A 27,636-nucleotide genomic window follows, 5' to 3' on the forward strand; every position below is an offset into this window, starting at 1 on the left:
CAGACGAACTGACAGAAGGTTCTTTCATGGTGCGGGGCTTCTTGCACCGCGCACGGCTCTGCAGGTTGTTGGGCTGCTTTTACATCAAGAATCTAAATGAAGGAAATCTATCTATGGCAAGAACCACATTAAAGACTCCGTATGTCCTGTATTCATCAGCTTGGGTACTGTTTTGGTTATCATTACAAGGGCTCTTGCTGGAAGAAAAGATCACTAACCTTCTCTCTACGAAGACGTTCACGAAGTTACTTGTGCTCTCAGTCCGTCTTTTTGCACTAGTCAACGCCGTCGTCAACTTCTTGTGCATTACGTTACACTCCAAGAGCCTTCTGCAGTTCTTCAAGACAGCCTCACAATTCGAGCAGACGACAGGCTTCTCTTCTTCGCGTCGGCGTTGTGTACCCAGACACCGGTGGTTCTTCGCATTCCAAAGGCTCGCCTTTTTGGCTGTGCCCTTATCTGCCTTGGGTCTTGTGCTCGCGGGGCTCTTTGAATCACCGTTAAGGAGTGTCAGGAAAGAGTGGAACTTTGCGGTCAAGATGCTTAGCTTGCTGGCCGAATTGGTGTTCATCTTTTACGAGTCCATCATGTACCTCGTTCTGAGTTGCACGTCCGAAGTCCTCGTTCAATACATTAGGGCACAGCTGTGCACTTTCGAGGACTGTCAGCTAGGCTTCAGACGCACGCAGTCCAAAGTCCAAGCGGCCCTGGCGGTGGAAGGAATTCGTAACAATCTGTGCAAGATAAGAGAGATGAAGTCATGTCTGAACGACATCTGGAACCCAGCCATCCTGACGTCCTCCGCCTGTCTCCTGTGGGCGCAATGCATCAGCAACTACTGTTTGTTCGTCGACAGAGCGGCCCGCTTGGACGTGTGGCTCGGGTTCGTTTACAGCTGCTACTGTTTCCTGAGATTTCTCGAGCTCGCGGTCAACAGCCAAGACATGTGCATGGAGGTAAGTGCTTAAAGGGCGGACTTTTCAGACAGAAGCCTCCAGCTGCTACTGGACAAGTGAAATAGTGCTCTTTCCTACATTTCGTTTTTACTTTTTCTTAAGAGGAAGCTATGGCCTGGACTTTAAACCGCGCATTTGCATTCTCTGCTAACGATATTTTAATAACCAGCAACATTTTAATAGAAATTTATGTCATTATTAGTGATCATTCTGCTTTGAGAAAGTGTTTGGTAAAAATAATGAAGTGATTAAAAATTGTTTTTAGGCCACATGGGTAATCAATACGAAGCGCTAGTCCTTGCCACCCAGAGAGCACTTTATTGAGTGAATGTTGTTCAATGCAAGTTTAAAACGAAATCGATTCGGTCAACAAAAGAAAAATAGACACACAAATAGGCTCATAAGTTGTCCGCATCTCTTCAAGAAACAGCCTTGTACTGTTATCCGTTAAATATTCTCACATAAGAAGGTTGCACTGTTAATTATCCTTTCTTATTGCATCTAGAAGCTTATTATAACAGATTTGTGGTAGTGATATTATACGCAAGCTTGCCAGGTTTTTAGATAATGGCTGTCAGAATTTTTTCAATATGCAAGCACGCCTTCAGGAAGTTATCCAATCAGGAGTCACACAGGCATGCAATAATGCAGTGCAATGTAAGGTAAATGAAATAAGCCTTTGCATATCTTGTATGCAGCGAGTCCACCAATTCACCTCGCCATCCTGAGTGGTGAAACGACATTCTGTGCGAGATAATTTAGTGGCCGGGTGTGAACTATACATCTGTCTGAGTTCTGCGCCGTGTACCATGAATGCAGAGAGCGGTCATTAAGGTCTAACGAAATAAATGTTGAGGAATGACGTGTATTATTACTAAAACATTAGAATAATTATTGGGAGGGAAAAATGGCGTCGCACAACGGCGGCGTCATAATACGGCCAGCCAAAAACTGCATCCTTCATAAAGGTGGCGTAATACGAAAACTGCAATGCCAGTTATCAACCTGCCAAAGTGACGTTATTCTCAGACCTTCGTGTCATGGAACGATTAGTACAGAACAAGCAACATGACAAAAGCACTTGTCGAAGAAGCGTCATCATGAAAAATTTTTTGTCTTCATAGAACCGCTTTCCAATGCAGCAACGTCGTCAAAACGTGTCTTCGTAAAACCCACGCTAATTTGGTACCCACATGAAAGATGACATCGAAAACCACCCTCCAATGTGACGTCATCCCACACATGCCAAAGTAATGCATGTTCAAAAAATTCCAGAGATGCACGTGGCCTCTTGTTCAGGAATACCGGACCATGGAACATTTTGGTGGGCCTACATAATTTTGGAAGCCACCTTAGAGTTGGTCGCATTCAAATTAGGTTGGACACCAAATCTGGTCAAACTCGGACGAAGTCATATTTCGCGTGTCTAGGCAGTCAAGTGCTTTTTTTTTTGTAGCCCACTTAGTTTTAGAACACGTCACTAAGTTCGCTATAGTCAAATTCAGACCAAGTTAAATTTGAGGGTCCAGGGGGCCAAATGTCAGACGCGATTCATCCAAATCTGGAATTCCCCGCATGACCATAATCGAATTAGGTAGAGATTAATTTTTGTCTAATTCTGACGAGGCGAAATTTTGGTGGTCGAGGGGAAAAATTATGGCAGGTGACCCATTCAAATTTGGAGGGCACCTTTGAGTTGGCCGTAGGCGTATTAGATTGTACCCCAAATGTCTTCAAATCAAGTTTAGGGTCTCCATAGAGCTAATGTTGAAGGTGCGTACATCCGCTTTATGCGGAGACGTTCTGCGGACACGTTTTACGGACGCGTTCTACAGAGCGTGATTCTGTTCTCTCTACGGTAGGTTCCTCTAAGCAGAAATTTTATGAAAGAGAATGAGAACAAAATAAAAACTCTAATATCGTCGCTTCTGCGTGGGAATGAATTAGTGCTGCGTTTTGAACGTCAAAGAATTCGACTCGAGTCCACTCTGGACATTTTGCAACTCTACTTTTTTTTTAATAAAAAATTACAACATGCAACTGATTACCTACCATATTTCCTCGCGGTGTCCTGCCTTTTGGTTAGCATTATGTAATGATTTACATTGAAAACAGTCGTAACATCAGCGGTTAACGCAGCCGGGAGGCGACATCGTGTTATGGTATATCGAAGATGATACATTTCAATTAAATGCACCGAAATAAATTAACACCTTTCATTGGTGTGTAGTACCTTTCATGTTGCATGCGGGACCCTACTGTTGAGACACCGGATTCACCCTACTGCAGACGCTTTTTTGCACCGATAGCCTATAAATGAGGTTGAGGGTTAGACGGAAACCCGTCTGCTTGTGGATGTACACACATGAAGAGGCAACACACCGGGCAATGAAATGAATGTTAATTGCGAACAAATCTCAAGTGCGGTAGCCGAAAGTCAGGATATTAATTTGTTTGGCCGGTGGCTTGATATTCTTAATGAATTTATTGATATTTACGCATTAAAAGACGTCTTAAAATCCAGCCAGCCAAGAGGGTTCACTGGAGTGAGCAGTATGAAAGAACTAACTGCAAAAGTGGCGTTATCCTGAGAAATGGCGTCGTAAAGCGCTTATCCAGCTGAATGCCACAATCAACTGTATTGTTTAATTTGAGTAGACTTTATTGTTCTAGTCTCCTGGAAACCAGGAGACCTGATTGGCAGTTGCTATGACAGGCGGCACTTGGCAGATGACATAGTCGAGTTCTGATAGGTGCACGCACTTGTGCCGTGATGTGGCCATGTGGCATGGTCGCGGTGACAGGTGCTCTGGAATGTGGCTTTGGCTTGGCCGAACGCTGACTTGTCGACCAGGTATGTGACGTCACGAGACCCCGTGACAAGGACATGCTTACAGCTGTTGAGAACTGTTGCTGTAATAAGGGCTAACAGCCAGCCATGGCAGTAGGTGGCGAAAAATAAACCGAATATAGCCATCAGAATCCTATGAAAGCAACATTTTTTCTCAGACTTTCTCACTCCAATACTGCCCCCCCCCCCCCCCCCCCCCCATTGCTAACACGGTTTCTTCTCTTTATATGTTGAGCTCGTTGCGCCATGTCAAAAACGAAGAAATTGCTTTCGTCTTGCGGCAAATCTGCAGCCCACATTTCTGTTTATGCGACTTTTGTGTATGCTATTTATTTGTTTAAATTTAGAAAACTATGCTTGAACTGCTAATAGAAATATGTCTCTGCTATCTACGCAGGTGGGCTTACAGCGAGATGACATTATGCAGTACACGGTAGCGCTGAATGAATAGACCAATCAACTTTTTATTTTTGATTTAAATGCGCAATAACACATTCTGAAATCGAAGGCTATCAGCAGTATAGGTGTGTCCCGTTTTTAATTTTTTTTTCGGCAGTGTGGCTGGAAATGGGCGCTTCAAAGCTCGTTGAGTCGTATTTCCAGCAGAGCTTCCTGTATGAAGAAAATGTTAGGCGTGTTAACGTCGCCAAAACTTCGTGACCTTCTCCACTGTCAAACACACATAAAAATGTATCTATTTTATGGTCAGGAGACGCCATGAACGGCAGTTTATAAATGTGCAGCGCCCGAAAGCCAACTCAAGAAGCTGCCAAAAATGCGTACTTTTGACGCTCGATAATTCCAACGACGCGGTGGATTGACAAAACGCGGGGCAAACTTTTAATGTTGGCCATGTTTCATTTCTCAATGTCATGTTGCGCCCTAAGTGAAAAAGTGGATAAATAACTTCATAAAATATTCTTGAAATCTCCAAATCGTATCATGTACGTGTTGGTCGTTTTGCTATAAACACCATCTACACAGGCCACACAGATTCATTTACCGTAGGTTTTAAAATACTAGTCTGGGCTTAGTTAAAAAATCACCTTGTCTATCTTAACTTCGAACAAGATTTTCACACCCGATGTTCAGTTTCTTAGGCTTTTTTCAGCTAACATGCTTTACATACAGCCAATTTACACCTGAAGCTTCACACTTCCTTTTTAACACCTCATGTATTGACGTACTTCTTGTTTTGATTGATAGAGGCCACACAAGCTGGAAAAAGTTTTCTTTTTCATCACGGGACAGTCATGCTGAGAATGAGGCATTCGCCAGTAATGATATGCACAAATCGAAATATCCGAAAGATAGCGGATACATTCAGCAAAATAAGGTGAAATATTGGCTGCATGTGACCCGGGCCTTGCTGAGAGAGTCACCTGCGACGAAAACAGAAAAATTGCATACAGAATTTTCTTGCCTGGAGAAACAGTCACGCATGTTGCAGGCGGTGCTCAATGCTTATCAACATTAACTGAAAGAACGCTGGCGGCACGAATGATCCACAGCAAACTTGTATTTCACAAGCGCAATAACGAACATACATACAGTGTTTGCTTGTCTGCTTCAGTCATATAATCTTTTTGATGCATCTCTTGTGTGATTTAATTCCTTTAAGCCAGCGTACATTTTATGGTTATTTTTTATCTGTTGCTGTTACCGTTGTAACCTTTTGCCTTTCCCCTCTCAGGTGTATAATATGAAGGTCGTCTTATTAAACAAAAGTAAGTTCACGTTTCAACAGTGAGGCGCTGCTAGTGCAAGGAATCTGAGGCCATGCTCAGTGTGAGCAGTGTATGCCACACTGGTTAATACTGCGAGGTTCTGTGTATCTGCCATAACATGTAATTTAATTTATAGCAGAGAGCCCAATTTTGCTACCTCTTAGTCATGATAATGCCCGCAAACCATATCCTGTTTCCATTGTTCCATGTTAGGTGGTAGCTCGCATAATTTTAGCCCTTAACTGCTGCACTGCGATACAAGAGAGTGTTCATTCCAGGCGCAGAAAATCAAAGAAGCGGCTAAGACAGTGACCATGAGTGAAGCAACGGATGGCTACTTCCAGCAAGTAAGTACATGTGTATAACTTTTGACCACACTATTTTTACGCTGCTACACTACCGGATTTGTTTTTATGGATGAAGAAACTGAGGGTTCTCATCATTTATCCCTACGTTCGTTCTCACCCTTTGTTATGACGACAGGGACAGAATAATAAAAACAGGAGCTTCCGAAGAATCAAGGCAGTTCTTTATATTGTAAAAAGAACGCAGGAGTTTGATTGAAACATGTCTTTTATTTAGAGCCCTGTGTACGTACTCTTGCTTCAAGAATCTGTGCGGGCAACTGGCCTCACCGCAGTTACTGCGGTCGGGGCGGGTGCTGGTTCATTTGGCGTTCACTGCCATAAAGCATGGCTGGCTCTTTGGCGTACGTGGACAAAATATCCGAGCTTTTACCGAGAATAGCAGTGACCGCGCCGCGAGGGACAGATGAAAGATGCAGTAGATTTGGATGATGCCGATGATTTATGGGTGCGTCAAAAATTATACTAACAAACCGTTAGGCAATAAAACATATTATTTTTTCAACAACGAGTTTATGTCACATGAATCTACGATGTCGTCGAAAGTTTTCAGTCCGAAAAGTGAGTGATTAGAAATCTTATCACGATGTTTACGTCGATGATGCGCAGCACGCATTTCTCGAATTTAGCTGAAAGTTTGGTACGTTCTTTAATGCATCCTCGTGATAAAAAAAAAAAGAACTTCGGCTCAGGCAACTTTAAAGTTCTGTTAAAAATCTTTGACCTATATCTTCGGCTGTATGATTGCCATCGTTATTTGCGCTTTTATTGCTCCTAAATCTGTTCATACCTAATTTTTCTTTGAAATACAGGTCCGATACCTGCATGACACTATCGAGTCTGGAAGCATGTGTCTTAATGGAGCCAGCTTTTTCTGCATTGATAGACCAGTTCTTGTATCGGTGAGTCACTCAATCATACAACATTCGCGTCAGTATATAGTGTTTTGTAAAATAATAATATATCTGTACTTGGTGCTAGGATGTAAGAAAATAATCCGCATTCGACGATCATGGAAAGACGCTGCAAATTATCCTTATAAATCGGAGCACTGAGCGCCACTGAGGAACTGTGTTTTAGATAAAGCCATTATTAAGGGGGCGGCAGAAAGTTAGGTGGGCGGATGAGGTTAAGAAGTTCGCAGGGGTCCAGTGGATGCAGCTAGCACAGAACCAGGTTAATTGGAGAAATATAGGAGATGCCTTCGTCCTGCAGTGGACATAGTCAGGCTGATGAAGATGATGATGATTAAGATGATACTGAAGAATGGATGTCAACATCAAAACAATGATAACTAAAGTCTCCCGCAGCTTCAGCAGTTAGCAGGTGAAGCTGTTGGTTTATCAAAAGGTTGTAACTTCTGCGTTTTTTTCATGTGCGAATAAATATGATGCTGGTTCAAAGCGCTTTCTAACATGTATTCACAATTGCAAAAATACTTATATCGTGATAGCACTTGATCGCATTAAAACCTTGTATGTGTCGCAAAATTTCGTAATTTGTCGAGAAAGGTCACGTGAGCGTATGACGTCAAATTCGTCCCTACCATTCAGCGCTCAACGATCAGGTCACAAAGTCTCATGAGATCATCGGCGATCGGCTGGCGGGATGTGGGGTGTGGGCTTTACAAAAATAAGTGATATGGCCGAGTCAGCCTGTGCTCTGGCACGTGATATGGTCGAGTGGTGTTTTTAGTCAGCGGGTTGTGTGGTATTTGACTCGTGACACGCCAAGTGCTGGTGGCGCTAAGGGTGTGACATCCTGATACCATTGATAAAGAAAGTTTGCAGAAGGCGAGCGGTAGTTTCCGGTCGGATCCGCAGCCGCTTACATACACGTATGTTAAAAATGAAATGAAGTCAATATAAAGAGAGAATGAGCATATCGGGCTGCAAAGAAAAAAACCCTGTAATCGAAGCATTCTTTCTAATGTTCTTGCATTCTACTGTTAAAGTGCTGTTAGCTCCGCAGTAACTTTATTGCACCCACTGTGGTTCTTTTATAGAATCAAATTTGGGACAAGCGTCGCTTGCTTCTGACATGCAGTCTGCAATCTTCTTTGAAAGTTTCTGATGCGTATAAATGTTCGAGGCTCATGCAGCCATGATAGTTCTTGAAACGTTTATAAAAGAGATTTATAGGTACGTATCTTTTGATTGCATAAATATGGAAATTTCCGATCGAAGCCTTGTATAGTTACCCAAACTCAAGCGGAATGTCAGCCAAACAACATTCTTCATTAAAATTGTATGCCTACAGTACCTTCTAATCTCGCACGTTTGACCAGTCTCGGTGAACAGAACTGTTATCTGGCACCAGAACAAACCAAATGAAACCAGAACAAAGCGTGCACGTTTGCAAGAGCGAGAGAGAGAGAGTATATTGAGGTCATAGTTTTGTAGCGGTAGTCAGGCACTCAGCCCGGTCTTGATCTTGTTTTGGGCTGATCCTTAGTCTAGAGTCTGCAGGATGTTGTTACCTTAATAATATTTTGGTTAGGCATAATTGGTTCATGCTTTTCTTAAGGTAACTACCTAGGTCAATCCAAGGAGAAGAGAAGGAATAGCGCCTGTCCTTGCCTCGTCTCTGTGGATTGTCTATTGTCTCTGCGTGCTTGGCTCCCATCCTCAGGGGTTGCTGACTTCCTCGCTAGCAATCACGTCCTCCTCCTGCGCCGCACTGCGAGAGTGTATTTTTCAATACCCAGTACTATCCACAGCTTGCCTAGAAAAAGTATTCAAAGACCTGGAATGGGAACAGTTAACGATAAGGTTTGATGGAGAATATCAGTAATGTGCGATTCGCTGATGACATTGCCTTGATAGGTAACTCAGAAGATAAACTGGAAATAATTATTAATGTCCGAGACAAGAATACCAGAAAGGGAGGCGTGAAAATCATATGCAAAATATTGAGGCAGTGTTCAACCACCTCGGGAGAGAACAACAGTTCACTTAGCTCAAACGTGGAGGCTAACGAAAAGGATTCTACTTAAGTTGAGGACAAAGCAGAGCACGATGGAATGAAAAATCTTGCTGTAACGTTTAGAGACAGCAAGCGCGCAGAGGGGGTAAGAGAAATAAGTCGAGTTAATAACATTTTAGTGGAAATAAAGAAAAAGAAATGGGCGTTGGCAAGGCATGTAAAGCGTAGAGAGGACGACTGATGTTCGATTAGGGTAACAAATTAGATTCGAAGGGAAAGAAAACAACACAGGGAGAGGAAGAAAGTCAGGTGGTCGGATTAGGTTGACGTTTGCAGGGGTCAAGGAGATGCAGCTAGCACAGGGCCGAGTACATGGCATATTCTATCCTTAGCGGGCGGCTTACAAGCACGCTGAGAAAAGAGATGACGCCATGGAACGCACCAGACATACGTACGGCCGGCGGATATGTGGTTGTACCACTGGTTATGTGTACGGCTCCGGTTACGGTGCCAGGCTACGCATTTGCCGCGACGTTTCTTGTTCTACGCGAATGCTCTCGCGATGTTATTCTTGGCATCGACTTCCTTCGTGAGCACGGTGCCACTATAGATCTCTCGAAACGCTTGGTGACGATTTCCTCTAAACCAGCCACCGAAAAGCATGAGTACCGTGGGCCCCGCCGGGGTGGCGCAGTGGTTACGGCGCTCGACTACTGTGCCCAAGGAAGCGGGATCGAATCCCGGCCTCGGCGGCTGCGTTTCGATGGAGGCGAAACGGAGTGGCGTCCGTGTTCTGTGCTATGTCAGTGCACGTTAAAGGACCCTAGGTGGTTGAAATTTCCGGAGTCCTCCCCTACGGCGTCTCTCATAGCCAGAGCCGCTTTGGGACGTTAAAACCAAAAACCAAACCAATGAATACCGTGGGTCCCACTCCATGCTGCGAGTCGCCGATGATAGCCTCACAGTGCCACCACGCGCCAGCATCCTCGCCAGAGTTACCTGCGACGAGCTACATAACGGCCTCCGGGTTGTTGAGCCTAATGTCTCCCTCTCACTCGCCTTGGGAGTTTCTGTGGCAAGAGGTCTTTGTTTCCTTCGTGGAAGAGAGACGGAGGTGCTCGTCACCATTTTCTCCAATGAACATCGACATCTGTTCCGTGGCACTGCGATCGCTTACGTTGACCATCTACAAGAAGTCACCGAATGTTTTGCTTCCGAGGAAGCTACGCCTAGCACCGAATCGGATGAAGCCGTACACGCCGTCGACACCAATTCTAGCCTTTCCTCCGCTGAAAAAGGCAACTCCAGGATCTATTGCTGGAGTTTCGTGCGGGCTTCACGTCTTCGTCTAAAGCGCAGCAAACGTCGGTCATTAAATACCGGATAATAACTCATGAAGGCGCTCGACCTATCCATCAACGGCCCTATCGTGTGTCTCCTCGGGAAAGAGAAGCTATCCAACAGCAAGTCAAAGAGATGCTTGACGATGGCGTCATTCAACCGTCAAGCAGCCCATGGTCGTATGGTCGTCCCTGGTCGTCCTCGTCAAAAAGATGGAACAATGCGTTTCTGTGTTGACTACCAAAAGCTTAACAGTATGACAAAGAAGGATGTCTATCCGCTGCCACGGATCGACGACTCTCTCGGCCGACTTTGCCGTGCCAAGTATTTCTCCTCGATTCACCTCAGAAGTGGTTATTGGCAAATCGAAGTTGATGAGAGGCAGCGTGAAAAAACTGCCTTCGTGACACCAGATGGGCTTTATGAATTCCGCGTCCTTCCATTCGGGCTCTGCTGCGCTCCTGCCATTTTCCAGCGGATGATCGACACTGTGCTCACAGCTCTGAAGTGGCAGACGTGCCTTGTTTATCTCGATGACGTGATAATCTTTCCGCCGTCGTTCACGGAACACCTGCGCCGCCTAAGAACTGTTCTCGAAGCTGTTCGGTCCGCCAACCTTTCTCTCAAGCCTCAGAAGTGTCGCTTCGGGTTCACCGAATTGAAGATCCTTTGCCACATCGTCAGCGCTGACGGCATCCGAGCTGACCCCGAGAAACGTGATGCCGTTGCTGCGTTTCCCATCCCCATCAACAAAAAGCAATCCGACGGTTTTTAGGACTATGCTCCTATTATCGCCGCTTCATTAAACACTTTGCACAGATGGCCAGCCCTCTGACACTACTAACTCGAGATGACGCATCGTTTTGCTGGGGCGCCGAGCAGCAGATGGCTTTCGACGAGTTACGACGCCAGCTCCAGTCACCCCCAATCCTGGCTCATTTTGACGACGACGCCGATACGGAGCTACACACGGATGCGAGCAACGTCGGCCTTGGTGCCGTTCTAGTTCAGCACCAAGACGGGGTCGACAAAGTAATTGCCTACGCCAGCCGTGCACTTTCAAGTGCTGAGTCCAACTATTCTACCACCGAAAAAGAATGTTTGGCGGTAGTATGGGCCGCTGCCGAGTTCCGCCCGTACCTTTATGGCCGATCGTTTCGAGTGATCACTGACAATCACTCGTTGTGTTGGCTGAAAAACTTAAAGGACCCTTGCGGCCGCTTAGCACGTTGGGCATTGCACTTGCAGGAGTTTGATTTCGGCGTTATTTATAAGTCCGGCCGAGAGCACACCGATGCTGATAGCCTGTCCCGCGCTCCCGTCGACCCTCCTCCGTCAGACGCAACCGACGACGATAGCTTCTTGGGAGCAGTCAATACGTCCGACCTCGTTTCCAGACAGCGTGCCGACGCCGAACTGCGACTGATTATCGACCATCTGGAAGGTGAGCACCCTACAATGCCCCGGTATCTTGCTCGGGGGTTGTCGTCATTCTGCCTCCGTAATGAGGTGCTTTATAAGAATTCTACAGCGAGTGCAAAAACATACTTGCTAGTCATACCGGCTGATCTAAAGCACGAAATCCTCCTGGCCTGCCACGACGAACCAACTTCTTGTCACCTTGGCTTTACACGCACCCTAAACCGAGTCCGGCGGAACTATTACTGACCACATCTTACTCCGAGCGTTAGATGGTACGTCCAGACTTGCCGACAATGCCAGCGGCGAAAAAAACCCGCGCTCAAGCCATCCGGTATGTTGCAATCTATTGAACCACTCCTCACCCCTTTCGAACAAGTGGGCATGGACCTTTTAGGCCCATTTTCTTTATCCTTCAACGGAAATAAGTGGATCATAGTCGCCACAGACTACCTGACACGCTACGCTGAAACAAAGGCCCTTGCTCGAGGTACTGCAGGGGAAGTTGCTGACTTCTTTATGAATGAAATTGGCTTAGACATGGTGCACCATCGACCATTATTACTGACCGAGGCAAGGCATTTACAGCTCGGCTACTGCGGGACACCTTAACTATCAGCCATACCGATCATCGCACGACAAAAGCCTATTACCCCCAAACAAATGGCCTAACGGAACGACTCAACGAAACGTTGGCGGACATGATTTCAATGTACGTTGATGCTGAACATTAAACGTGGGACGAGATCCTGCTGTATGTCACCTTCGCCTACAATACGGCGCAGCAGGAAACCCCGCAGTTTACACCATTCCGTCTCGTATATGACAGGGAGGCCCGCACAATGTTGGACGCGATGCTCCCGTGCGGGGATGAAGCTGTCGAACCCGATGCCGCCCATTTCGCGGAACGGGCCGAGCAAGCCCGCCGGCTGGCCGGCTTGCACATCAAGGAGCAGCATGCCACCGACGCTCGATACTATAACCATTGATACAGGGAAGTCCACTTCGAACCAGGGGACCAAGTGTGGGTGTGGACCCCGTGCTTCACAAAGGCTTGTGCGAAAAACTGCTGCACTGGTATTTCGGACCCTATAAAGTCCTGCGCCGCTTAAACTGTGTTAACTACGAAGTTGTTCTAGATGGAAGTGTGAACGTCAGTGTTCGGCGTCAGCGACGTGAAATTGTGCACGTGGTACGCTTAAAGCTGTACTTTTCACGTGACTGAGCGCTGTGTCAACTTGACTTATTGAACAGTTCACCTTACCCCTAATTTTTTTTTCTGTTCTCACCTTGGCATTGGGACAATGTTTCCCTTTCGCGGGGGGTTTAATGCCACGTGCCTAGCGCCGCGCGCCCGCCGTGCTTGGTGCCGACGACGACGAAGCGTTGGTTGGCTCGAGAGGCGCGCTGGTGCTGGACACTGTCACTGCAGCTAGAAGAAAACCTGACTCTCGGGTTTTACCTTCACGGTACCGTGTACCTTCATGGCTCCGTGTCTTGAGTCGTGGCTTGAGTCATGACAATATGAGAGGTGTTCGCCATGCAGTGGGTATAGTCTGGCTGATGATGATTTAGCTATCGCACTCGTATCCTGACACTCTCAGGTTACGTGCTAGAGCGATAGCATAGCCTTTCACCATGGACAATTATTTTTGTATTGCGTCGGATACGTAATAGGTAGTCTAGTAAGATGAGGATGCTGTAACACTGTAGGATACTACGTAGGACACAGGCACAGCTACACGCGCAACACCGACCCAACCGTACTTCTATCACTTCTCTACGCGCTCGTGCCGCCCTCTCGCACTGCGCTTCGCCTTCTTCAGGTTTTCCATAGGGGGGAGGGGGACTGGGAATGCATTAAATTGCCCGATCACACACATATGCGGAAACGCAGACTGCACAGGGAATGGACGATAACAAACGCCACACTTGTCTGGAATGTCCAAACAAAATCTGAATCCAAGTACGGAGAGGCCTTCTGAAGCTCGCGACGTAGCCGCACTTCACGGGATCGCTAAGTAAACGGCTCATTTGTCTGGCCCTTGAAACCTCAGTGGCTGTTGAAGTCGTCGTGATTCTGTGTGCGCTTCATTACCTGCTGGTCACTGGCTCCGATAATTCACCAACGGCGTCACGAGGTCCCTTTGCACCCGCAGAGCACTCGCGAGAGGCTTCATTGATGGTACGCCGATGGCATTGGAACTAATAAGCGTGGCATGGTAGCTAAGTCGGGATCACTGTTCGCGTTTGAGAAATATTGCTTCATGTTTGAAACGTGCTCGGGAAAAATGCGGTGCACACCGCGAGGGCGACGCTCGGGCAGGTCTTCGAGATGGTACGTCACGACACCGAGTGGAGTAACGACATGGTAAGGGCCGCGGTATCGGGGAAAAGGCTTCGTGGAACGGCCAGTTACGCGGATAGTGCGGCGAACGCGGACCAAGACGTCGGGTCAAAAGGAGGGAAGAGGCGGCGCCGCTTCCCTGGCGTCTTGGGCACGCGCATGAGCTTTTAGAAGGTTTCACTCCTCATCGAATCGGGTAATCCGAAGTCGTTAGGCAGCGTTAGACGCCGACAAGTTATGACGAGGCAGGCCGAACTGTACTTTAAGAGAAATAAAGAGTGTCCGACCACGCACAACTGCGAAAGGGGAGATATGCGTTCTTTCCTGCGCCGCAGTATTGATGGCTGAAGCTGCTGACAAAGCGTTCCCAGTTGGTTTGGGATGGAGCTGCGTAGGACGCAAGTATATCCGTCAGGGTGTGATTGACTCGTTCCATAAGGCAGTTGCACTGGGGATGATTGACTGATGTTGGAGAGTACTGAATACCAAAAGAGCAGAAAGCTTGCGCCAACTCATGTGACGTGAAGCAGCTCTCCGGTCCGTTACGAGGCGACGGGGTGCGCCATCTCGGAGAACAAGATGCCGTTCCACAAACAACACGGCGTAGTATCGGGAACGGGAAATGCTTCTACCTACTTGAAGAAGGGGTCAGTTGCAACAATCACATGTCTGTTACCAGTGCGCGTGTTTCAAAACGGGGCCCAAATGGTCTAAACCAACCAATTCGAATTGCGAACTCATTGGCGGAAAAGGTCGCAGGGTTACCTTGGGCGCCTTCATAGGCAGCTTCCTGTACGGGCCCGTCTCGCAGATGCCATGTAATCCTTGACGCCTCTATACGTATTGTTACGTGGTGACAAGCCAGGAGACAGCACAACATGGTGACCGGATGAACGATGGATTTATGTCTGGCCTAGCGCGAGGGCTCCTCTCGCGCCATTGCCGATCTTCTTCGCAACACTTCCCGGGGCCACCGAGCGATCGTCCCGCTCGTTTCGTTGAAGTCAATGGTGACTCGCTGGTGAACCTGTTCAAGAAAAGATAGAAGAAAATGCAGCGCTTGCCATTACGATGACGATGAACACGATGATGCTTAGGTGATCCGCCTCTCCTGGAGCTGTTCAACCATGCGCCACCAGAGTCCATGGAACCGGTGGCTCGAGGTCGCGACTAGTGGCTGAGCGGGGGTTGCGTGTACAAGTCCGGTTCCTTTGGGTCCTTCGGGTTCTTCGTCTCGGGTCTGGTTGGTCTGTCTGGTCTCCTTGTCTTCAGATCCGGGCTGGAGGCTGGGCGGTGGTAGTTGGTCGGGTCTGGGCAGGAGGGGCTGAGGCGAAGCTTCTCGGCGATGTCCCAGGGCCCTCGTTCGATAGTCCCGGCGCAAAGATGGCGTCGATGCTCCAAGGCGAGTATGCGGATGACATACGCCGCACCTCCAACCAAAACGTTACGTGGTGACAAGCAAACAAACGCCACACCATAGTGACAGGATGAACGATAATTTAATGTCTGGTCTAGCGCGAAGGCTCCTCTCGCCCCAATGCCGATCTTCTTGTTCGCAACAATATGAGGCCACCAAAAGCGCTCTATCATACGAGCATACGTCTTGCTGCGACCAAGGTGACCTGCCATGGAAGCACCGTGTAAACCGGGCAACATCTGCAGCCGGAAGGTTTCAGGAACCACCGGCATCCACACAACAGGCCCTCGTCCACGCGGTAGACCCGGCGCAGCTATCGGTTGTTTCTCTAATTATTGGAGCTGGGGGTGCAGATCATGGTAGCAACATTTGTACCTTATACTTGGCAGTGCGGAAGCCTGTCAAGGACTTAATGCAACAAGGATAACGAAAAAGAAAATCGGCGTTTTGGTCAGCAGCGCCTCCCCGATGCATGATACTCAAATCGTACTTTTGAAGTTGCAGAGACCCGCGCGCTATCTTTGCATTTAGATGTTGTCAGACTGTAGCCAAGTCAAAGTGATATTGTTTGTTAGAATGGTAAAGCGGTGGTCTTAGCGGTAGAGCTGGAACTTCTCGATAGCCAAGACAACGGCGAGACATTCTAGTTCCGAAGAGTGGCGGCGGCATTCAAGGAAGGCACTGTTGACGTCCAAAAAAACACGATGTTGGGTGGATGTCCAACTCCAAGCAGCATTCTTTCTTGAGAAGTGCAGTTAATGGTACAATTCGCTGGGCAAAGTTCAGTATGAAACGATGCAAATTGGAAGCCAACCCGAGGAAGTTTTTGTGTTCTATGGGAGTGGTTCGGGGTTCGTAAGTCAGCGCTCGCAGCTTATCAAGATCCAGATGAATGCTACGCTGGTCGACAACGTGACCTAAGTATGTTCCTTCGGAGAAACCAAAAAAAGCACTTTTTGGGCTTTAAACGAGCCCCGGCTGTGGTACGTGCTTCGAGGATAAGGGTCAGGCGTTTCTGGTGTTCCTTAAACGTAGTTGCGTCGACTATAAAATTGTTCAGGTGATCTAACATCATATACCATTTCAGATGGTCCAGTAGGTGGTCCATCAGGTGCTGAAAGGTGGCCGGCGCATTCTAGAGGCGAATGACACGTGGCTGAAGAGGTAAAGGTCGTCTGGAGTCACAAATGCCGTTTTTCAGCGTGGTCGGGGTGAAGGGACACCTGCAAGTAGCCGGAGAGGAGATCCATGGTGGATAAGTAGCGTTATTCGTTCAGGCAGTTGAGTGCATGATCGACCAGAGGTAGTGGGTACATATTAAGATGAGTAATAGTATTACGCTTACAATAGACAATGCAGAATCGCATTGTCCAATTACTTTCTTCCATACCAGGACGACAGGAGAGCTCAAGGGACTTGTTGAAGGGGAGATGATGCACTGATCTAGCATAACTGCCACGGTCTGCTGGATAACCCGCCATTTGGCCGGGGCTACGACTATACGACTAGGTTGGCGGTGAATGTTCTCATGGTTCTTAGTGTTGATGTAATTCTGAGCGCATGGAGTGCCCTCAAGTTCGTGGCATGGACAGCAAGACATCCGCGGTGTTCCTGCAGCAAGGCCTTCAGCGAGGGAAGCTCCTTGGTTGTGAGGTTGGGATCAAAATTGAAAGTTTCCCACGGCAGCACTGCCTGCGTTGTGGGACATGGCCGACAATTCAGGACTCAGAACAGACGCTGTACCAAGTGCTGATCCGTAAATCAGCACATGGGTCTCCCCTTTGACTACAGAGAGCAGGCTTCGAGGTGAGGTCATCTCGCGAGTTGGAGCCGAACATCGCATGGGTTCGTAATCCACGTTCGCTGTGACTGTGCTGTCCAGCTGATCACGCACCCAAGCTGCCGCACCTGGGGTTAGAGTAACGCCGGACGCCGTGGTCATCACGAATAGAATAGGCAGTTGCACATTGAGACGGGAGTACGAGACAAGGCCGCGTAGGTAGGCGGAAGCACGCTTTGTCGCCGACACCAGAGACTAACACAGGGCCATTCTGAAGATGAAAACCCTAGTGAGCAAGTGGTGTGCCAAAGAAACTCTGCACCTCCATGGTCATGGTGTCGGTGTCGAACGATTGTGAATGATTTCAACTTGCTGGCATCAGCCGCACCAGAGGACCACCGGCCAAAGTGACTGTCCGCAACCACAAGCTATGTAGAGAACATCTTGCCGAGTGCACGGACACTAATAACAAGCCGTTCCGCTTGATCTACGTAGGCGTTGTTGAAAGCTAGCAGTCGGCTTTATGAGGCTGGCAGAAAGAGGTGGGGCGTGCGTGAAACTAACGACTTCCCCAAAACGTTGACAGTCGCTCCGATGCTGACCAAAGCTCACAAGCTGACCAATAGTACGAGGACGTAAGGCCCATCGGGTGTACATAAAGCTTAAGAAATGTGGAGATGCGGAGATAATTCGGCCTTCTTTTCATTGATCCCCCTGCAGACGAGCGTGCGCAATATTGAGAGCCGGGAACCGTGTCGCTGAGCCCTATCTCTTCCTAATTCGTGTTGATTTCTGGCCTGTTCTTGGCACCGTGCTTCGCCAGCGTAGCTGGCCTCGAGATTTACATCAGAACGTGCACTCTGTTCTGCATACCTTCGGTCGTCGTCGAATTCAGCCCGCACAGGATTACCGCGCTGTCCCCGATGTTCAGACTTAGTTTCAGAACAGGACTCCCGGAATTCTACCACGTTGTTTTGCGACGAGGAAGGGCTGACAGTCCCTTGCATAGTGGCCCCACTGGCCGCATCAAAAGCACGTGACACCGAGGTGACTGCCAACACGTCGGGTAGAGGTCACAGCAGTGGCCGCAGACCAAACAGCCCGTACCGGGACGCTGCACCTTGTAGATGGTGACGACCCTCGCGTGGCCAGCTGTCATTTCAGCTTCGATATCAAGTGAAATGGCGGTGCGGACGGAATAAAAGCGCTCAAAGCGGACCAAGCAATGCACCTCAAGATCCCCAATCCCACCAACAAAAGCCTCGGTGCCAGTAAGGGCCACGGCATACTGAGGTGACCCCGGCAATGACTGCGGCGTGCTCCTAGTATGTCTCCCTTGGCTCTTTACGGCGGGCCCGCTGGTGGGGCACTGTACCCGTGGGTGACCTGAGGCACCGTAATGTTTAGCGAGGAGGCCTGCCAGCAGATCGAAAGAGCCTAGCTTGTTAGGCGGCACTTTCTGCAGGAGTTTTGCCACGTGGTCTTTCAGTTTGGAGATGAGCATCCTGGTCTGCGTTTTATCGTCCCAGCCTCTCGCCATCTAAATGACATCCTGCTGTATTCGCTAAGCATCCTATGAAACAGTGCCGTCAAATGTATGTAGATCCAATCCACAAGCCGCATGATTACTGCTGCGAGGACGTACCCGCGCCGATCACATCATTGGTAGCTGCTGTGTTCAAGTCCGCTGCCGTAAGGAGCTGACTCACGCAGTACCGGAGGATTTCCACCTCCTAGCCTGGGCAGCCAGTCGGCCCCCCAAGTGTCCAGCTGCTGGCTGAATATATGGAGGGGACGCTTAGGATGGGCACCGCAGTACAGCAGTTGGGAGGGACCGAGCCCCTCCGAGCGCCTAGGCGTAGCGGCGCTGGCCGCTGCGTCTTCGGCGCCATCGGCTCGTGGTGTATAGTGGTCGTCCGCCATGCCAGGAGCTTGGCTGTGGGAGCTTGAATGTGTAATCTTCCCACCGCTTCTACTAAAATGTAATCATGTAGTATGCCACTTAGGACTCAAACACAGGCGCATCACCGACCCGACTATTCTGCTATCTCCTCTCTACGCGCTTACGCCACACTCTCTCACTGCGCTTCCTCTTCTTCAGGCTTTCATTTCATTTCATTTATTGAAGCCTTAAAGGCCCGAGGGCATTACATAAGGCGGGGGCAATAACATTATATAACAGCATATGAACACCAGTTCAAGAAACAAAAACAAAGAAAGAGGACGAAACCAACAAACAAACATTAACAAAATATACAAGAGCAGACTAGTGTGCATTGTCAAATAGAACACTGAAGGTGACTCGTTAGTTTTGCTCGGAAAATTTCACGGTCTTTGCATGAAGCAATAACGTCCGGTAGAGCATTCCATTGGGCTATTGCATCTGGAAAAAAAGAGTTATTCATTGCTTCAGTGCGGCCAAAAATCAGTTTTAACGGGTGATTGTGATTAAGTCGACGGGACATTCTTGAGGGAGGTTGCAGGAGAGGGTGCCGGTTGTGAGGATGGTAAAAAAAGAATGAAGGAGGCAGAGACAATATGTTCGGCTTTGTAGACTTCTCCTGGCCACCTCTTTCTCATTGCCTAAATTTCAGTGTGGAGCTGGATAGCGCTTTCGGCTTCCTCTGTAGTAGTCAAGGATGCCCGTGTATATGGTGTGCGGCATTTGTTCTGGTCAGCCGTTGAGTGTTGTCGGTACGTGTGCCCTCCTGCCATCTTGTCAGCCCATTCGTTACCCTCAATTCCTTCCTGCCCCAGAATTCATACTATCTAACCCTTGAGCTCCGTCTTCTAATACGGTACTGTCTGCAGTATTTTTGGCTAGTTTTCTAACTGTACACAACATCTAATTTCTGCAAGCTGGCTTGTAGGCTGTGACAATGTTAGTGCCTGTCTTTTCATTCGTGTTTCCCTCAGCAATTGCGAGTACTATAGGCACTTTATATGCTGCATCTAGGCTCTATTTCGTGCTATGGACCCTAATGACATTGTAGCACCTCGGGAACAGTGTCTGGCTGCGTCCCTATACACGGTGTTCAAGTTTGCTCAGTGTAGTTCATGTGAAGTGGTTGCCTTGCTTTTCCTTCTCGCTTGATGCATTTTCGGTTTCATATGGAGTGGTACTGATTTCGCTCTGATTGCTTTTCGCAATTCTCTGATCCTCTTCTGCCTCTGCGTTCCCACGGAGAAGCCGAGTCTTATCAGAGGAGCTCTCCCTGTTTTTGTCAGCGCAAGTCTGTCCAATGGCGCCTACCTCAGCGCTTCTTGTACCTCCCTTCAGGTGTTGCTTAGTTGAGTTGAGTAGCTGTATGCTACAGATGGAATTAGTCTTTCTTATCCCTCCGGAAACTGCTCAACCGTAGCAATTCTCCGAGTACCATGAGGGTCTCGGTAGGAATCATCGGCGGTAGCTGAGTGCTAGTTATAGAATTTGCAGATGATAGAGTCTCCTTGTTTCAATTCTTGCGTTTTAAGTTCTTGATAGGGTTGGCAGTACCTGACTCTGTTGATGCCCAGAATGCAAACCGCCCGAGCGTATCCGCATGATTCATTCCGGATCATTCTGCCAACAATTATGGGGACCTGTTTGTCTTGAAATTTGTGAAGGTTGGCGCATTATCTTATATGTTGTAGCCACAATGTCAGGATTCGTAGATATGTGTGGCACGTGAGCACAAAACTGGTCGTCAGGTCGTGTGACATAACCAGAACACATGTTCACGTTCGCAGGAGTTCTAAGCTCGGGCTTCACTTAGGGTCACTCGATAACTTTCAGAGTACCTTGAGTATCCCATCGCGTGCTGGCAACCATGACCGGCGCAGCCATGAGGCTTCGAACTGCTCCAGGCGGGCCTCTGGCGCGGCTATATTCATGTCAGACGCAGATGACATTTCAAAAGCAGCATGGACATTTGCCTATGCGTTGCCTTGAAGAGCACCGCAGCTACATTACAAACAGTACAGTTTGCGAACTGTGAATGGTAAGCTTGTATAGAAGGCTGAACGGCTGTCTGTATGCGGGTCATTGCAATCCTGCCAAATAGCTTTATGGATTAAGCCGGCACCTTGCTATTCTGTTGTTTCTCGTGGTATTGTGATCACTTGCACTTTCTTGCCTTCCTCGATTATCATCGTAAACGATCACATTGAGTGATTGTGCATGACGATGAAGATGCCAATTAACTGTACTTCGTAGCACATGTGCGCCCACACTTTGACGCAAGCTCACCCGTCCTTGCTTGATAAACATCTTTGTGGACACAATCAAAACCATTGTCATTAATCATTATCACTCATCGATAAACATTGTTACTCGTTCTCAGTCAGTCGCAGTCATTCAAATTGTCGTTTGACCTATTGCTCGTTTCGCGGTCATGATGAGACATACCTGCTCATTGTAGTCATTACAATTCATTGCTAAGCTTTTTTCGTTTCCAACTAGCTGTAGTCATTACAAGTCATCCTTTGACATTTTGTTTGTTTTGTAATCATTAGCAGTTATGATGAGTTATTACTAATTATTTTAGTCACTACCACTCATCGCTAAGCATTTGTACTCATTTCCAATCAGTTGCGGTCATTGAAAGTCATAGTTTGACATACTGGTAATTACAAGTCCTCATTCATTATTAGTCAGTAGCATTAGCCATTAACTATATCGATGTCTATAACATTTATTTATTAACTCTCACCAACTGTCGTTTTCATCCTTATTATTCCTCCTGAAACGTCCGCTATTTGCGAGCTACACATTACCGCTCAGGTGCGACGCATAGATCACGCGCACACATTTTTGCTACACGAGCTAGCCTAGAAAGGATTTCGCCTTAAAATTCTTTGCGGACTCATGTAGGTTGCTGCAGTCGAAGCGGCTGTAGCCCGGCATTCTGCCGCTAAGCACTTCTTGAAGGAAAGAAAACCCGAGCAGCAAAACCCAGAACGAAATACTGCAATTTCCGTACACGTACTGCGGTGAAAGGCGTTCTCGCTGTGACAGTTTGGAAGCTTGGTGGCGAAAGCTGGCCATGGCGCACCACGTGACCCGTGCCGACCAATCGCCGGCGCAGCGGAGCGGGGAAAAGAATCGCGGTACTCTCAAAATTATCGAGTGACTCTAACTCACTTTGAGCTGTGAGAATGCAGTTGCAACTACCCTTGGCTTCTATACTAGACACGCTGTGCTTGGCCCACGTAGGTGAAATTGTACGGCTTGGTATAGATATAGATGGTCATAAATATGAGCGTATCAAAAAGGGGGATTTTATGTCTCTATCAGTATTTTCTATGTTTTATTGTAGATTGGGACGTTGTACGCTAATGTGTACGTGTGCGATAAAACAGGCGAAAATTTAAACATTAATGAACAAGCGAGTAATTAAGTGCATGTATAGCGGGATTCATGATAAGGAGCCTTTCGGGAAGGGGTATGAGGACGCCGATTATTGTCAGGACCCTCTGCCACACTGTGACATTCCATTGGCGGCGAAGTATGTTAAGGATGTCACAGTTGCCAGAACAAAGAGGTGCGATGGGCGCCAAGGAGAACGTGCTGGCACTGCCTATATCGCTCCCTCCCCGCGGCCGCTTTACGTACGGCCTGTTTGGACTCGGTAGCATAATTAGGCAGGATAAGGGACACCGACGCCGAAGACGATTTTACAATGACTTATCAGGAAACTTTATAGAAAATATGTGCATGATTCATTCAATCAAACTATGAGCATGAAGACAAGGTGAGCATCCCAATCACGAGACGAATTGACTAGAGTGCACATCCCCGCTTTTCTGAATGTTTCCCTTATCCCTGCATTACTATATAAGGACAGTAGTCTCTAGACAAATGTAATAAAATTAACTCAATTTAGTTATCTCACCCCTTGTTACCAGTGTTCTCTTTCCAACCTTTATTTATTACTCGTGGGATTATACAGAGGATTTGTACACCAAATGAGATTTATTAGAACGCAATCATTACATGTAGCATATATCAAATGTCTCCTAATAATGATGCATGCGTCGCAGTTTGAGAAAAAAAGATATAAAAAATTACGAAAACAACAAATTCTAGTGTCAGACAAAGAAACGCGTTGTATCAAAGGAATAAGCTATTGCAGCTAGATATCTGTTTGAAATGGTTTTTATCGTCATATCATCTATGGCAGGAATGTTTCGTTTTTTGGCAAGTTGTAGCGCATTGATCGGGTGCGATAGGCGGTGCTCAGTGGTTTAAAAGACCTGAAGTTGTGGTCTTTGCAATTAATATGCGGGCGTCTGCTATGCTCAAATTGACAATTTTAAGCATATAAATACTGCCACCTAAAAGGTAATATTATATACTCATAAAAGCGATTCCGCGCGTGCCGTGCTAACCTTCTCGTCTCTGTCCTTGTGTTTAACTTTCAGCTGTTTATTCATTATTATGCCAATAAAGACTTGAAAGTATAAAGGGTCATTGATTTGAATAGGGTAAAAGTATCAAAGTCTTCGTCATTTTACACGTACCGCGGCATGTTAGTGGTTACTCACATACGGCGTCATTATGGAATGAATGTTTAAACTATATTCTATTTAATTATCGTATTTAAGCGCTATGCAGTACATTATAATCGGCAGTAGCATTTTCGCTCTCTTGCACGACCACACCTGTGGAGGCATAGAGTTCATGTGGCTTCGTATCTTAATTAAATTATCTCTATTTTTGCTCATTAGCCCACACTTTGTAATAGCTCCCGCACCTAAGTATTCATGTTGTTTTATTGTACTGCCGACGAACCAGGTATGAAAGTGGATTCCAGTGTGAGAGTGTGTACATGAGCGTGGGAGTGGAGGCCGTGCCTGCATTGTAGGGTGCAATTTGAAGAAGCAACCATGGCCTTTGCGTTCATGGCCGTGCTTGCGTATTACGACATCAAAGCAGTGTTTAATGCCTCTGCGAAATTTTGCAACCGTGGAATGGGAAGACATATTTATTACATTGTTCTCGCTTAAACGAATAGGACAGTCGTTCATTGCTCGAATGCTTGTAGTGACAACACGCGTGTTGGTTGGCGTGCACTGGCGTGCACGATCTTGGCGCCATGCGTAGGTCTTCCCTGTGGACGGCACCAGCGATGACAGCTGTGCAACTCAATAACGAGCTGTGAATGATTACATCTCTCAAAACATCATTTTATTTGAAGATACAAAAACAAAACAGTAAGCCGATGGGGCCACTAAGGCACACTAAGCAGGAACCGAGAATACATACGCATAGCTCAAGCAAAGGACTCGTGCGTGGCCGATGAGCAATGCCAAACGCAGCTCGGGCTTCGTTTCAGAACGTCCATTACAGCTTGCACTGCGGAAGGCGCCACCTGTGCCACCTATGTTACCTATGCCAACGACGCGAAACGACCGAAACTTATCAAGAAGCTAAGATCTAAAGTCCGAAATGTTGAGACCACTGGCAATATAAATTTTCTCGATTCCTAACTGTAATTTTCATAAACGGGATTTTATCTCACATATACCCATATCTCATCATCGTCATAGCTCATCATCGTCATCATCATCATTGGCCTGACTATACCCACTGCAGGGCGAAGGCCTCTCCCATACTTCTCCACTTAACCCGGTTCTGTGCTAGCTGCATCCACTTGACTCCCGCGAACTTCTTAACCTCATCCGCCGACCTAACTTTCTGCCGCCCCCTGCTACGCTTTCCTTCTCTTGGAATCCAGTTTGTTACCTTAAGCGACCATCGGTTATCCTCTCTTCGCACTACATGTCCCGTCCATGCCCATTTCTTCTTAATTTCCACTAGAATGCCGGTAATTTGAGTTTTCTCTGACCCACTCTGCACGCTTCCTATCTTTTAATGTTACCCCTACCATTTTGCGTTCCATAGCCCTCTGGGTTGTCCTCAACTTAAGTAGAACTTTCTTGATTAGCCTCCACGTTTCAGCCCCATAGTGCTATGGTCCCCTAAATTGCAAAATACACTGCTTTGCGTAGTGATATTGGGCAGAAGTTAGTCAAGATATATTTCAAGATACCGCTCTTATATATTTTGTTACTGTTTCTTTTGTTTTCTTTTCTTCGCTTTGTTTCTTGAACTGGTGTGGATATGCTGTTTTACGACGTTATTGTCCTGACAATATGTAATACCCTCTGGCCTTTAAGGCTTCAATAAATGAAATGAAATAAAAACGAACTTAATCTGCCTACTTCTGTGTGAATAGTTATATGTTTTTGAAGTGAAAGGAGCTGGAAATCAGCTTTCTCAGTTTTACAATATGTTCGTTTACGCTGCTTGTATCTGCCATGCGACTTACTGCGAACATTAATGTCATCACCGAGAACAGTTTCATTAAACATTTCATGGGTCTCCAAGTTGCGAGACCAAAGTCCACTATTAGGTTCAATTACTTTTGCTACCATTCGTTTTGCTGTGATTACTTTTAATTTACGTGACAATTTCCTCATTCCTTCGTTGTCTTGCGAGGCGTTTGTTTTGCATTGTATTGAGAACGAAAAAAAAGATAGTATGCAGTTGAGTTTCTTCAATTCCATGTACCTGCCCACTCCTCGATACAACATGGTTTGGTTTATGGGGTTTGTATTCCAAAAGAGACTCAGGCTCATTGAAGGGCTTGAAAAGTTTCGACACCCTGCGGTTCTTTAACGTGCAGTGACATTGCACAGCACGCGGGCACCTTGCTTTTCGCATCTATCGAAAAGCGGCCGCCTCCTCCAGGATTCGATTCCACATCCTTGGGCTTAGCAGTTGGGCACGCACCCTAACTACTGCACCACCACAGCGGGGCTCCACAGTATATGATTTTCGTCCTCTAGAATGCGTAATTCAAGAGCTCCTTTTTCTGATGAAACTTGAACGTTGTCTTCTATCTAGATCGCAGGCACAGTGATAACCTACACTGTTATAGTTGTCCAAACAAGGGAACAACTCCAGGAAGCGTACGGCAACGCCACACCATGCGGATAGTACACCCAAGGCAATTACTGGTGAGCAACATTTAGTCTAAAATCTCGGTGTTCACTCACTGAAACATTTATTCTAATCTGTGGAATATTTGATTACAGTTATGACATAAATAAGGCGACAAAGTGATGAACACATAACCTTTTAAGTTCACCACAGAAAACAAAATCGTAATGCGCACAAGTGCATCATAATCCCAGCATCATTTATATGAACGGGCTTTTATATCAGCTTAGTTTGAAACGTTTTGCTACCAGTATAAATGCAGGTATAATCACTCTGGATGAGAAAGAGTATATAACTGCAACACTTGACAATACTTAACCAATTTATCAAATAGCAAGTTGATATGCCAAACAGAAATGTTCAGTAATGTGACACTTACTGGAAATGTTTCTTTGTCTTTCAGAAAAGACGGCTACGAAATATGGAGAATCCTCTGCCGTTATAAGGATGCTCACTTGAAATATATATAACAGCTTCCAGCCCGGCACGGAGGACTGACCCTAAACTAGAAGTCTAATGTGGAAACCCCACACGAAATAAAGCGCTTTAAATGGCTATGTTTATTACGGAGCATCTCTATGAACTTCTACAAATGCCTAAAACGCTCGGACAGTCTACGATTGGAAATGTCCAGCAGTAGCGAAAAGGGGCAGGAAGACAGGAAAGAGAAAACAGCTAGAATATCTACCCAGTCCTTCTAGCATCGGCATACAGAAGACCATAGTCGTATGTTTGAACATATAGTTTTTCAGGAAATGCTGAGTTTAAGCAATGAATGCTGGGACTGTCGCGAAAAAGAAATCGGTATCCAAGGTAAAAAAATAACGCTGAAAACGAGCAGACAAGTTGAAAATGAGCGCGATAATGCATGCGATGGAGCGCACATCTGAGCAGTTCGCCCAAGGTAAATTTGAAGCGCTAAAGACGAATTTCAGAACGTTCCTTCGCCTACGCTATTTCCTTACTTTTCAAGAGGAGCCCTCCATGCTTCCTCAACTCAATGAGGTTTTTAAAAGAGGCATCCAGTTTTGTAACCATCCTTAGTGTCTCTTAGGCTAAGGATGCACTGCAATGACGTAGAGCCACTTGAATACGCCTAATATTTGAAGTATAATGGTTCAAATGTTAAAAAAGCAAGTACACATTTATAACTTTGAGTTTCTTTCGAGGCGCGCTCATATGTGCTCTTGTCTTTATATTACACGTTTTGTTTCAAAGGTGTCCTTGGCTTGACAGAGGAACATGGTGGGCCTGGCAACACTCAACTGCTCACAACGGTCCTGCAGGAGCAGCGGCGAATGTCCACTCTGCGCGCTTTTCCGCTCGCAGTAGGCGTCGGCCGAGCCGATAGAGACGCCCTACTGCGCGAGCATAAAGCGAGGTGTTGTGCAGGGACGCATGCGTTCTGGTGAAGGAGCGATCAAAAAGAACATGAAGGCAGTCCCCTGCCTAACTAGGTGAAAAGGTGTATCAAGGGAGGCCTCAAGCGCTCCTCACTAAGGCGTGCTTAAAATTTCACCGA

General features: G+C 46.9%; 1 protein-coding gene across 1 annotated transcript; it reads left to right on the plus strand.

Moving 5' to 3' along the window:
• Positions 1–26: 26 nt before the first annotated feature.
• LOC146178007 (uncharacterized) lies at positions 27–26,111 on the plus strand. Its single transcript, XM_084581666.1, has 4 exons — positions 27–956; positions 5,813–5,881; positions 6,712–6,801; positions 26,019–26,111. The coding sequence occupies exons 1-4, from the start codon at positions 27–29 to the stop codon at positions 26,109–26,111; spliced, it is 1,182 nt and encodes a 393-aa protein (XP_084437792.1).
• The last annotated feature ends 1,525 nt before the right edge of the window (positions 26,112–27,636 follow it).

The sequence above is a fragment of the Amblyomma maculatum genome, chromosome 10, assembly GCF_055883805.1.
Source record: "Amblyomma maculatum isolate TAMU_Amacu chromosome 10, ASM5588380v1, whole genome shotgun sequence".
Classification (NCBI taxonomy): Eukaryota; Metazoa; Arthropoda; class Arachnida; order Ixodida; family Ixodidae; genus Amblyomma; species Amblyomma maculatum.